General features: G+C 36.9%; 1 protein-coding gene across 1 annotated transcript; it reads left to right on the top strand.

Annotated features, from left to right (window-relative positions):
* Positions 1–5,259: 5,259 nt before the first annotated feature.
* Positions 5,260–12,855, top strand: LOC137736972 (uncharacterized). The gene is made up of 12 exons (XM_068476301.1): positions 5,260–5,375; positions 6,308–6,467; positions 6,636–6,719; positions 7,020–7,235; positions 7,301–7,498; positions 7,656–7,805; positions 8,004–9,608; positions 9,848–10,214; positions 10,497–10,612; positions 10,731–10,843; positions 11,146–11,223; positions 12,573–12,855. The coding sequence occupies exons 4-12, from the start codon at positions 7,031–7,033 to the stop codon at positions 12,639–12,641; spliced, it is 2,901 nt and encodes a 966-aa protein (XP_068332402.1). The 5' UTR covers positions 5,260–5,375; positions 6,308–6,467; positions 6,636–6,719; positions 7,020–7,030; the 3' UTR covers positions 12,642–12,855.
* Positions 12,856–13,966: the final 1,111 nt, after the last annotated feature.

Consider the following 13,966-nt stretch of genomic DNA (forward strand, 5'->3'; position numbering starts at 1 on the left):
CCATACTGTTGATCAGTGCTACAAGCTAAAGAAGGCAAATTCCTACAACGAGAAGGCTGACTACTAAGATCGAAAGGGGTTCACTTCAAAGGCAAACCATGTTGACACAAATCCAATATGTCCAGTAGTGCCTCCTTCATCATATGGCCTCACTGCAGAATAATATCATCATCTTCTTGCTCTTCTTGACAAGAACAAGTTAAACCACATGGCAAATCATGTCAGTTCTGTGTCGAGCATAAATGATCTCTCAGGTAAAGCTTTATGTGCTTCAGTTTTTAGTGAAGAAACAAGTTGGATCTTCGACATTGGGGTTATAGACCACATTGTTTGCTCACCTTATTTGATGACCACATGAATTTTGATTTCGAATCGACAAGTGCATCTTCCCAATCATGCACTTGCTAATGCGACTCACATTGGAACCATTCGTTTCTCGAATGATCGTGTTCTACATAATGTGCTTTGTAGCAAACTTGCTAAATCTTCTTCTAGCTTTGCCATATTCACTGATTCGCTTTGCATGCTTCAGGACCAACGATCAGGGAAGATGATTAGGACGGGAATTGAACGAGAAAGACTTTATTACCTTGATACTGCGAAGAGGATTGGATGCAATTTTGTTTTAGCTATCACCACTATTTCTTCTCAGCTTTGGCATCAATGCCTTGGTCATCTTTCAAATAAAAGCCTTCGTGCTCTCTCTCATTTAGTTAAAAACATGCAATTTTATGATATTGGTGGTTGTGTGATTTGTCCATTAGCTAAACAAACTCGTGTTTCATTTCCATTAAGTTCAATTAATACACATGCTCCTTTTGAGTTAATTCATGTTGACATTTGGGGAGGTTATCATATTCCTACAATTATTGAGGCACAATATTTTTTAACAATCGTCAATGTTTATTCACAATGCACGTGAGTCTATCTTATGCACCATAAATCAGATAAATGCCAATATCTTACTTCCTTCATCAATCTTGTTGAAACACATTTTTCTTCCAGGGTTAAAACAATTCAAAGTGACAATGGACCAGAATTCATGATGACACAATTTTATTCAGATAAAGGGGTTTTTCATCAAACTAGTTGTGTTTCTACCCCACAACAAAATGGCGTAGCCAAGATAAAACATTGTTACCTACTCAATGTAGCACGAGCCTTATTGTTTCAGGCCAACCTTCCTAAGAAATTTTGGGGTGATGCCATTTTAACCGCCACTTACCTTATTAATCGAATTCCACCTCAGTTCTTAAGGGGAAAAAACCATATGAAGTGCTCTTTCATAAACAACCCACTTATGATCACATAAAGGTTTTTGGGTGTTTATGTTTTGCCTCTTCACATCATCACCGTCCCACCAAATTTGATGCAAGGGCCACATGTTGTATTTTCTCGGATATCCATACGGCACAAAAGATTATCGGTTATATGATCTCACTACGGGTAAAATTTTCATCTCCCGTGATGTTTTGTTTCATGAAATAGTGTTTCATTTTCCAGAGACTTTTGCCCCAGTAGCAAAACATGTTACTGTGTGTCTTCTCCTTGTTGTAGCTCCTACCAAAAATTGGCATCTCCATCAACTTGATGTTAATAATGCTTTTTTTCATGGGGTTCTTGATGAAGATGTTTACATGTCCTTACCTCTTGGTTTTGGATGAACGGGGGAGACACGAGTATGTAAGCTTCATAAATCGTTGTATGGACTCAAACGAGCTTCTCGCCAATGGTTTCTTAAACTCTCTTCTGCCCTCAAACAAGCTGGATATAGACAATCCAAGGCAGATTATTCATTGTTTGTCTGAAACCAAGTTGGAAAATTTACTGCTCTTTTTGCTTATGTAGATGACATCATTTTGGCAGGAAATAATCTACAAGACATTAAAGATACAAAGTCATTTCTTATGCAGAAATTCAAGTTAAAAGACCATGGTCAATTGAAGTATTTTCTTGGCATAGAGATTGCTCGTTCCACCAAAGGCATCACATTTTCACAACGGAAGTATGCTCTTGAAATACTTGAAGATGCTGGTTTTCTTGGAACTTCTTCTCCCATGGAACAAAATTTTTCCTTAAGCAAAGATGATGATGACTACATCAATGACCCTTCTTCTTATCGAAGGCTTGTTGGTAGATTAATCTACTTGACCATCACACGACCAGACTTGGTTTATGATGTTCACATTTTAAGCTAATTCATGGATAAACCAAGAACTCCACATTTAGACGCAGCTTATCGAGTATTATGTTATGTCAAACACACACCAAGAGAAAGCCTTTTTCTCCCTGCAAACAGCTTAGTTCAATTAAATGCATTTTCTGATGCGGATTAGGCTTGATGTCGTGATACTCGACGATCCATCACCAGATATTGTATTTTCCTGGGAAAGTCATTAGTGTCTTGGAAAACCAAGAAACTAACCATCGTGTTGCGATCAAGCACTGAAGCTGAATACCGGTCTACGGTTACAACATGTTGCGAGATCACTTGGTTGAAATACATTTTGGGAGACTTGGGCATTCTACATTCAAATCCTGTTAAATTGTTTTGTGACAATCAAGCAACACTCCACATCGCTTCAAACCCAGTGTTCCATAAGCGAACTAAACACATAGAGATTGAATGCCACTTGACACAAGAAAAGGTTCAAGGTGGAATAATCGAAACAGCACACATACGCACATTACAGCAGCCAGTTGATATCTTCACTAAGTCATTGAGTCTTCTCTAGTTCACAGCTTTACTTGGCAAGTTGGGAATCATTAACATACATTCCAACTTGAGAGGGAGTGTTGAGGAAAGTAAAGCCTATTAAGGCTTATTTAACATGATATGATATGGATCTGATATCAATCACCTAGACTGATTCCTTTCCTTTCATATAGATGTATAAAATAAAGAACAACTTGTATATGTATAATTGTAGGATATTAATTGACCATTGTACATGTAAATAGGCCTCTATATTGAATTATTAGATATCAATGAATTCATACACAATTATTGAATTCTTTACAGATTTTAAAGAATTTAAAAATGTTGAGTAATTTGAGAGAATTAAAGAGAATTCAGAGTGTATTTTAAACATTACAAATCTCACATATCCCTTTCAGAATTCGAATAAATTGAATCAAAATTTACATAAAATCTTTACAGACCAACTAAACTCCATCAACATCCATAAAAAAAAAAATTAAAATCCATCAAAATCCATGAATTTTAAAATTCATCAAAATCTATTAATTTTAAAATTCCTCAAAATCTCTCAAATATAAGAGAAAACCATTCTCGAAAAACGTGACCATCCCGTTGAACCTCGTTACCCTCTCGAGTGGTTATGGTGATGTGTCCGCTTCCCTATCTCCGTAAAGATACATAATCATTCGTTACTTTTAGTGGCGAAGCAACACATATAATGCCCTAATCAAGGAGAAATTTTTCTGGGTTCCGGGAACACTAGCTGAGTTGGTGTTCCTAACAAATAAAGGCTTGACACATGTTTATTTTATTTTATTCAGGTTAAAAATTGTCAACTAGATTCTTTTTGAATTGAAGCTTCCTAATTTACCCCTAACCTACTGCGAAAGAAAATACAGAAAATTCACCACCAACCCCTACCACGCCATTGATGCCGAGCTCCCATCACAGAGCGACCATCCACCTCCATCACTGGAGACTCTATCTCATTATTCTATCTCCTCTTCCCTCTATTTATCCCACTCTTACTTCAAAATCAACCCGATGAATGGTCGATGACAACTCAAGAGTTGGTGAGTTCACCGACTCACCGGCGTTCCCTTTTGTCTGTCCCTGGCGAAAGAGAGGAGGAGAAAGGAAAAGTGGAAGAGAGAGAGAAGGTGAGAGAGAAAGGTGAGAGAGAAAAGTGAGGAAGAAGGAAGGGATGGGTGGGTTGGGGCGAGGGGTGTGGCAGTGGAAGTGGTGGAGTGTGAAGAGAAATCTGGGATTTTTTTATGTTTTTGTTTTTTTTTAATCTAATTCTTTTCTGAGAAATGAAACAATGAATATTAGGGATAATGAAGGGAGTTCATTAACAAATGCATTGATTATATTTTCTAGAAACCGAAGTGCATTAACTCCAGGGAGTGTTGTTTTTTGCCACACGTCAAATGATGATTAGTGGTGAATATGTGTCCAGTTATTATTTGTGAGGAACACCGGCTCAGCTAGTATTATCGGAACATAGAAAAATTTCTCCTAATCAAGCCTTCCAGTTTACTTTTAGTGAAAAGAGAAAAGGAAAAAATAATTTAAATAAAAAAGAAATTGAAATGGACTCTTGTTTTTGTCCTTTAACTCAAAGTCAGATAAGGCCGCAGTTGCCATATAGCAAAAATCTAAGTATTGGTTTGGCACTGAGGTGTTTTTATAAAAAGTGAGTATCAAACAAATCTAAGCTCAAAAAAGTGTTTGGTAAACACTTAAAAATAATTTATTTTCACAATTTTGGATAAAAAAAGCTAAAAAAGTGAAATAGCAAAAACGAGCTTATTTTCGCATTTCAGCTGAAGTAGTTTTGTTTTTTTAAATGAGCTTATCCCCCACTTTCCCTTTTGAATTTTACCGCCGTAACTTTTTAAATTTCTTTTTGAGGGATTTTTTCTTGTAAATTAACATACACTATATCTTTAAAAGGAAAGCAGATACTGACACACACAGAAAATCATACGGTTTTGTACTAAAAATAGAAAATGCAAAAAGACACGTATACACTCATTATTATAAGTTAATATAAAATGCTAAAATAACAGTATATTTATGGCATATAAATCATTCTTTTACAAAATATTTAACTTAAAATATGTGCTTTTTTTTACATAGAATCATTATTATTAATATAAAATTCACCAATAATAGTATTATATAAGTCATTCTATTATCAAAATGTTTGGCCTTAAAACATGTGCTTTTCTTACGCATGAGAGTATCAAAGATGTGGACTGTATGCCATAACAAGTTTATGCCGCCCTTGCGATTGACCATGAACTGAATAGATAACTACTAAACTCATCACGCTGTGTTGTTGGCATGCACTGCGTCAACGTGGCAGCCCCTGAACCTCATACCTCGGAATCTGAGCAAATGCCAAGGGAAGTAGCCTCCACGTGAACTTTGCTTCTTCAAGGACGCCTGGCACGCACTCTCTAGCTGCAACTGCAACCCCTTCTCCTTCTCCTCTCTCCTTTCTCTCTGTCTGTTAACATTTACTTGAAACTCAAACTCTCGTTCATCCTCTCTCTTCTTCTTCTTCTTCTTCTTCTTCTTCTTCTTCTTGTCTCTCTCTCTCTCTCTCTCTCTCTCTCTCTCTCTTGGTGTTTATTTGAGAAGAATCAATGGAGTCAAAGGACAACAGGTACATGGGTCTTCACAATAAATGCTTTTTCTGTAATGGGCATTTCTCAAATTCAAATTGTTGCCTTTTTATGCTGCTTCAATTCTTTAACCCCAAGTTTTTATTTTTGCAATTTTCTGATCACATATGCTATTGTATATTTGAACTTGGTATATTTCCTTTTTTTATTTATATATATTCATGTTTGATTTGTCTAAGTTAACAGATAAAACGTTGAGATTATTATTTTCTAAAATTGCTGATTAGAAACTATTGAACATATGAACACCCCTTTTGTAACCCATGCAGCAAAAGGGAACTTCTTTTGAAGTTTTTTCCTGAAAAATGAAGAAGTCTGTTCAATTTGTATTGAAAAAAAAAATCATGTTTTTTTCCAAAATTCTATCTCAATCTTTAGTTATATTTTCAGATAATATGAGCCTAGAAAAATTGGTCCTGATAACAATAGGGTAGTTGATTTTTTTATTTTTTATTTTTTTGTCTTTGGCATAAAATTTTATTCTTGCATGCATGATTTTTAAAACCTGATAAAGTTAAATCCCGTTTATATTGAATGGTTTCACTATCTATTGAATTGTACTTGTGGTTAAGTTGGGGACAATATTAATGTTGTTTAGGTGTGGGCCGTTAGACGGACTATAAACCTTTGGAACTTCAGTATGCTCATGCATCAAGATCGCTGTTGGTGGTGTACAGTTTTAGTATCTGAACATTTTTACTTATCAATCCCGAATGAACTTCTCAGTCTAATTCTCAAATTCTTGCACAATACTAAATCATGGCGCGTTTTCATTTTACACCGTATGTTTCCCATGGCTCTTACCTGCACTGTGATAAATTTGCTAGCTTTATATACATTGTTAGTCCATTCCCTAACAGTTTAAGCTTTTGGGGTACAATGTCTAACATGGTATTGAAGCTATGGTTTTCAGGAGGTCTTGGGTTCAAAAACTCCAGTCGTCATTCCCCACTTCTTTGTCGGTTTACACGGTAGAGGGTGGGGATGCACTCTGTCTGTATTTCTCTTCCTCTCCTCCACGTGCAGGATAAGGCTACATGTGAGGGAGGGTGTTAGCTTGATTTACGCTGTAGGTCAATTCCGTTTACAGCTTAAGCTTTTCAAGTTCAGTGTTGTCTAACAGTATTTTGTTAATTTAATTCAAATAAAAGAAATAACAGAAGAATCTAATCAAGTACCTCAAAAACTCTATATATCAATGAAGTTTTGAAACCTGATTGAAGATGGTATTAATATCACAGGTAATAGAATTCTATGGATTTCAACTGCCAACCCCTCTGATTTGCGGTTAAATATCCTCATTGCCGATCCAGCTGAATGTGTAGGTTGCATCTATCTCATAGCAAAGGATTCATAGTTGATATAATGTGACTGATGCGCCTTGTGATGTGCTACTTTCTTTTGTCCCAGTTGGTTTGTTGTATCCTCCCAAAAAAAAAAAAATTTATAGTTACTTTCTCATGATAGGGTGCCTTCTTTTCTCTGGGCATTAGATTTTCAAACCCCTTTGTTGGATAATTATTGTCCCCACAGTTTTCAAAATAGAAGATAAGGGGGACTCATCACATATCTTTTATTAAAAAGCCTGGATTTTCAATGGAAAGTGAGTGTTATCTTTCTTGTAGGAACAATTTGCATGTTTGTCATGCAGAAAATGGATGCAGACAATGAGAACATAGAGCCTGTGACTGATTTGGGACTACTTCTGGGATATTTGAATCAATGCATTCGGAGAAAATTGAACGGTGATTTAGGTGCAGGTGCAAATGCAGGTTCAAGGATACACAGGGCATTCGTGGCTCCTGAGCCCCTGTCAGAATTAGTTTGGGATAAAGATAAAGGTTGTGGCTAAAATGAGCTGATTCTGTCTTTTCAAACAGAAAATCTTACTTTTCTTGGGTTGCAGGTCCAAGTAATGTCACTCTTTCACCGCCACAAAGCAATATAGGCAGGTCTACTACTGACAGGCTTACTGATGACGTGGACTTTCTAACAGCACAGACAACAGTTCATCTAACGAGAGAAGTTGCAAGTAAAGAAATGACTATGTCTCCCACAAGCGATGCTGGCGTCATGCTAATATGCAGGTCAAGCCATGAGACGGGTGAGGCCTTATTCTTAGAACTTTGTTAATTAAGTATAAAATGAAGAGTCTTTGAGTTGTAGGACAATGAATTTGTAGTATAGGTTTGTTATGTTGTTTGTTTATATATTTCCTGAGAAAATTGTTGCCGGAATTGTTGAGGATCTCCTCTTTGCAGGAAATGGTAGTAATGTGGAGGAAGTGAAAGTGGCTGTGGAAGTATCTGTTCCACATAACCAGGAGGGCAATTGCAGTCAAGCCAATGTCGAAGTACATGAAATACCTCAAATATCTGAGACAAGAGAAAATTTCATTACAAGATTGTCAGGTGAATCCTGCTATTCACATTTTCAGTGTTGCACATTTAATTCGGTAGATGAAATTTAGAAATCTCCCTGCAGCTTATGCTCAAAATACAGAAAAATTGTTCTGAGGGCTGTTTTTCAAGTATATGTTGCCTTGCCAACAACTGACTTTTTTTCTTTTTTCTGCATTACAAGTTATTGATTTGATGGTACTCACACAGGTAACGGTGACAGAGAAGGGGCTGATATCTTATTTGTCGAATCAGATCAAAAGATACCTTTTGTGGAACAAACTGAACCATTATTGGAGGATTCTGTTGGTCAGGACAGACATGCTGATGTTGGGGATCAGAAAATGCAACTTGTTTTGACCTCCAAAGTTCACCCAGTGAACGAAAGTGAAGCTTCAGATGCTCCAGTGATGAATAAAAAGGTACAAGGCAGTAGGCCTTTAGATATACTGGAGGCAACAGCTGAGAATGATTTAATGAACCTTAAAGATGAACATGCTTATGCTGCAGCAAGTCAGTTTTTAGGATCAGAATCTTCCCCAGGGGTTAAGGACAGGTTCGAACAAGGTCAGGAGATGCTTCCTGGAAACAAATCTGTTCTTGACAAACACTCTCCTACTAACAGCAGCATCCATATGCATCGAAGGAAAGGCAAAGAAAAAGCGTTATCTGATGAAGATCATAATGGAAGAATGACAAAAGATAAGGATGATAGCCATGAAAGTGTTGAGAGCTGTAATAGTGTAGGATTGTTTTCGTCGGGCAAGAAGAGATGGAACTCCGAAGAAGAGTTCATTGTCGGGAGTAAAAGATTCAGAAAGCAAATTCTAGAAACTCCGATCTGCGCATCCTCTAGTAGACAAGATAGCTCCTTCATGGTTTGGATATCAAGCATGGTGAAAGGGTTTTCAAAATCAATACAAGATGAGGCACCGCCTCTTGCACTTACCCTTGCACATCCTGATCATGGAGATGAGAATCCTGATAATAAACTTATCACATGCAATTTGAACCAAGGTGATGCGGTAAAAAGTATCGGTTTCCAGACAATTTTTCAGTCCTTGTATTGCCCAACTGCAGAGCGCCAAGAAGCACAGATATTGAGTAACAATCATAAATTAGTAGATATATCAACTGAACTCGAGCCAGCTACTTCTCCAAAAGTCTGTCATGGGGAGAATATTAATTTAGGCAGAGGATTTATGCTGCCAGTTGAAAAGTTCAACAAATCTTCATCAGGACATGAAGTGCGTTCAGCAGGCAGTCAGGGGAAAGGCCATACTGGCTCCGAGGAGAAAAAGAATCCATGCAACTTTCCGTTTTATAAACGGAAAGATAGAGTTAGCCCTAATTCTTCTCTGTGTAAACTCAAGAAAGGGAGGGTCGAGGATGTTGAATCTAGCTCACAATTTAAAGGGAAGACGACTGATGAATTTGGTTATAGAAGGGACCTGATGGGAAGCTTGTGGATAACTCGGTTCACTCCAAAAACACCCAGTCCATCTTTAATCACAGATCATTACAACAAGGGTGCTGATGGAGTTCTTGAGTGCTCCAACGACCACAAACATGTGGGGGACAAGGAACAGTCCGCTGGTGATTTAGTTATTGTCATTGGTAACAATCTGCAAAACTGTGCAGCTGACAATGAGGGCTCATCTGCTTTCAATAGAAATAAAGGTCAGAATGGTCAAGCGTCCATGTCCGAATTCAGCCCTATCTTACCTTCCTCTGAAGTCAGAAGTTCGGAAGTGGCTTCTGTTTTTGCTAGGAGATTGGATGCCCTTAAGAACATCACCCCATCCAGTGCATCAGGTAATGCTTCCTATGAAATCATGACGTGTTTGTTTTGTGGCATAAAAGGTCACCATTTACAAGAGTGTTCACAGATAAGAGACAGATTCAGGAATTATTAAGTAATATTAAGTCCTATAATGGAGCATAAAATCTGCCTTATTGCATTAGATGTTTACAACAGAGTCATTGGGCGGTTGCATGACCTAATGCACCCTCAACGGGACCACCTCAAATTGAATGTAACGTTTCTTGTTTAGATTATTGTTGCAGTCAGAGTGAAACGAAGCTGAATTCAAGAATTGATGGAGATATGAAGCTCCTAACTGGTAAGGAGAGTCAGTTCGATGCTTCTGTTGCTCATAAATGTTTTAATGAGGACACTTCAAGAATGGAGACAGGTATCAATATGAGCTGGAATGCTAATGAGATGAGAGCCTCTAAGAAAATATCATATCGTTCAAATTCAGTTATGCAAAACAGTGCTTCAAGCTCTGTGGAAAATAAGTTGAAAGAAAATCAGATCATGCCCTCGTCACAGTTTGTCAATATGCAGATTCCAAATATACCGAAAGGAATCATCGAATCTGTGAAAGGGCTTCGCTTGTCTCGCACAGATGTTCAGAAGTAAGTTGAGCATACCAACTAGCCTCTTAGTAGTAATTTTTATTTTCTTGTCAAATATTTTAAGAACAAATTTTCTTGAATACACTGTAGATATCAACATAGCATGCAAACTAGGTATGTTTATATAAATCTTGAATTGGATATTCTCATACGATCATGAACCATCAGAAAATCTGATCAAGAGTCAAATACAGATAACTAGGTACAACTAAAAGGAATATTTAAGCAGCTTTATCCTCGTGTAACTTGTTCTTATGTGTAATTTGTATTTTCCGGAATTAGATGGATGGATTCCCGCATGTCACTCTCACAACTCGAGGGGTTTTTCCTCCGCCTGCGGCTTGGGAAGTGGGAAGAAGGACTTGGGGGAACTGGATACTATGTGTCTTGCATAACTGGTATGACCAGAATTAAACCATGCTTGTTTATTAGCTTTGCCTAAAAACTTCCCTTGATAACTAAGTTGATGTTTCTCCTTAGTTCTTTTTTGTTCATTTTTATTTCCGTTGTCCACAGGCTCTCAGAAAGAGAGTTGTCCACAGAATATGAAAGACTCTATAGCTGTTATTGTTGGGGGGATAAGATGTATGGTTAAGAGCAAGCATGTATCCAACAACGATTTCCACGAGGTAATTATAATCTGACTTGCTAACGAGTTACGACTTGATTCAACTGTGTGTGTGATGCATTCCCACTATTAGGGTTTCTATTTTGGGTTGTCCGTATAGCCCTTAGTAGTGCTAGGACTATATGGTTTATGAGATTGTGTCACTTTCTTTTGGACTTTCACTTATGCCCTACTCTACAACAATTAACTAGGGTTTTGTCATAACAAGATCACTATCATCGATTCACCACATAAAGATGTTAGAAACTTTCTTGTCACCGAAGTTCTATTTTCTTGCTGATTTCACCTCCTCATATATCGCAGGACGAGCTGAGGGCATGGTGGTCTGCTGCCTCAAAAAGCAGTGGCAAGATTCCGTGTGAAGAAGATTTGAGAGAAAAGGTAAAGAGAAAACGAATGTTAGGCTTGTAGTTGTTTCGGTATTTATAAATTTCGACTTGGTTTGAACTTTCTCTTGCAAAATCAAGAGTGATAAGATCTGCCGGAAGTCTTCTGTACATAGTTATTCTGAAATTTTTGCCTTGGATATTTTTTTGTGTACATGAAGAGCATTCTGCAGTTTAAACTATGAAATAGTATTCAACTGAAATTATAAGTTTAAGGATTCTTTTGGCTATGTCAATCAGTGTCGCTATTCCGTCGGCATTGATCTGTGTGGATACTTAAATGTACACAAATTATTACATAAGTGGCCTTGGATAGGGTTTTCAAACGAAAGTTGTCGACTTCCAAATGCCTCCAGTGTGAAAGCTTACATATTCCGGGTTCATTCCTATCTCAATCCTCCCGTAATATATAGTCACGTGAGGAACAGGAGATAAATGAGATAGGTAGAGGGGGTAGGGACCCATTGCAGGCTTTTAGGGTGCTTAATACACTCAGTTTTTATTGTTAGATTCTTGGTCAAGGATCCAGTGACTAAGATTTAAAGTCAACAAAATTGGTGTATATAATATACGAGGCCATGGTAGAATTTTTGTGGATGATGTATTGCAACCATTTGTCAAAATTAAAATGCTGTAGATTAAAATGAGATCATACGTTATAATGGAGTGATCAAATTTTACAAACTCAATGCATGGAATAGCATTTTGGGGAGAAGAGGTTGGCGTTTTGAGCGGTGACAACTAATATATTTTTCCAAGAACTCGACTCCAAATGGAAATAGTAAGATGTCAAACTACTTATAAATGTGGGAGTAAATATATGGCCTTATCAGCACGAACAAATACCCCAGATGAGGTTGTCCCGTTGGCCGGAATCGATCAATGGAAATGTTGATAAGTAAAGAAATAAAGGTACAATATTTTACGGAGGGACTAACCTAATTACTTCCTTAAATTGTTCGAGAAATTTGCTAGCATCTTTTTTGAGTGATGTAGAGGAGAAATTTTTCAATTATACAAGTGGAGGGATACTAAAAAATATATCATCTGTTCATTTGTATTTTGACAAGCAATGTACCAACTAGCCTCTCAGTAGTAATTTTTATTTTCTTGTCAAATATTTTAAGAAGAAATTTCATGAATATACTGTAGATATCGACATAGCATGCAAACTACGTATGTTCAAATAAATCTTCAATTGGATATTCTCATACGATCATGAACCTTCGGGAAATCTGACCAAGAATCAAATACAGATAACTCGGTCCAACTAAAAGGAATATTTAAGCAGCTGTATCCTTGTTTAACTTGTTCTCATGTGTAATTTGTATTTTCTGGAATCAGATGGATGGATTTCCGCACGTCACTCTCACAACTCGAGGGGTTTTTCCTGCGCCTGCGGCTTGGAAGTGAGAAAAAGGACTTGGGGGAACTGCATACTATGTATCTTGCTTAACTGGTATGACGAGAATTAAATCATGCTTGTTTATTAGCTTTACCATAAATAACTGTGTAGTTTAGTGTACTTCTTTGATAACTAAGTTGATGGTTCTCCCTACTAACAGAATTGGAATGATGCCATCGATGAATCTCAACGAAAGATTAAACCTTGTAGAGAAAGATTGAAAGAGAAACAGAGAGACAGAGAGAAAAGGGGCTCTGAGAGAGAGAATAGAAGCTGAAATGGTTTTTCATTAAGTGAGAAGTAAAGCAATACACTAGTATATATGCATAGCCAACGGAGTATGAACAAAACGATAAATTTATATATGCTAATAAATAATAAATACGAATAAATAATTTAACAGAGTATGAACAAAACGAAATAATATTAAACAAACAAATTGAAGATCGAGGTTTGCATACTGCAATGTCCTTGAAACATAAATTTTGTCCCTACTCAGTGTTTGTAGTTCTACGAATGTCTGCTTCACCAGGATTCAAGGATCTAAGTCAGAATTCCAGCACTGGAAAACTTGACTAATTTCTTTGTGGTTCTCTTAGTAAGAATGTTTGAGATTGTAGAAGAAGAATTTTATTTTTCTGTGTTCTAAATGTCAAGCAGATGGATGTATATATAATAGGTTTATAGATGTTCGCAACAGGTTTGAGAATGAGATGCATCTGTTGGAAGACATCTTCTCAGAAGGGTGCTTTGCTTTCTGATGTTCTTTCATCACTTCAAACTTCATCTGAAAAGATGAGTCTTGATATAATAAATAAATAATTAATTAAAGAATTTAATTATTGGAGTCTGAGTCCAAGAGCCTTAAGGCCCAAGGTCCATCTTTTGGTAATTAATTATATATTAATTATCAATTAATTAGTACATCTCAAAGCTCAACTCCAAAGTTGAGCTCAATTTTATTCCTCATGGTCTATCACTCTAATCACTTTTTATAATAGACAAAGCCTTATAAAGTGAGGGAACCTTTTGGTAGTAAACAATGTGGGACAATGAAATTTCTAGTCAAAAATTTCAACAATACCCCACATTTGAGTTGAAATTTCATTCAACCACCACCAATTTACTTATAACACCCCACATTGAATGCAAATGTAAATGCAAATGTATGACTAGGTTGCCTAAAACTGAAAGAGAATAGGCATGATATGCATCGAGTGAAGTGTCTTTTGGACTTGAACTTACCCTAGTGAAAACATATCGGGTTTACTTGGTGACGCAGTGGAACATCTTGAACTGTTCACCGTAGTAGTAAACCGAGATAATATGCTAC

The sequence above is a fragment of the Pyrus communis genome, chromosome 6, assembly GCF_963583255.1.
Source record: "Pyrus communis chromosome 6, drPyrComm1.1, whole genome shotgun sequence".
NCBI classification, from domain to species: Eukaryota; Viridiplantae; Streptophyta; class Magnoliopsida; order Rosales; family Rosaceae; genus Pyrus; species Pyrus communis.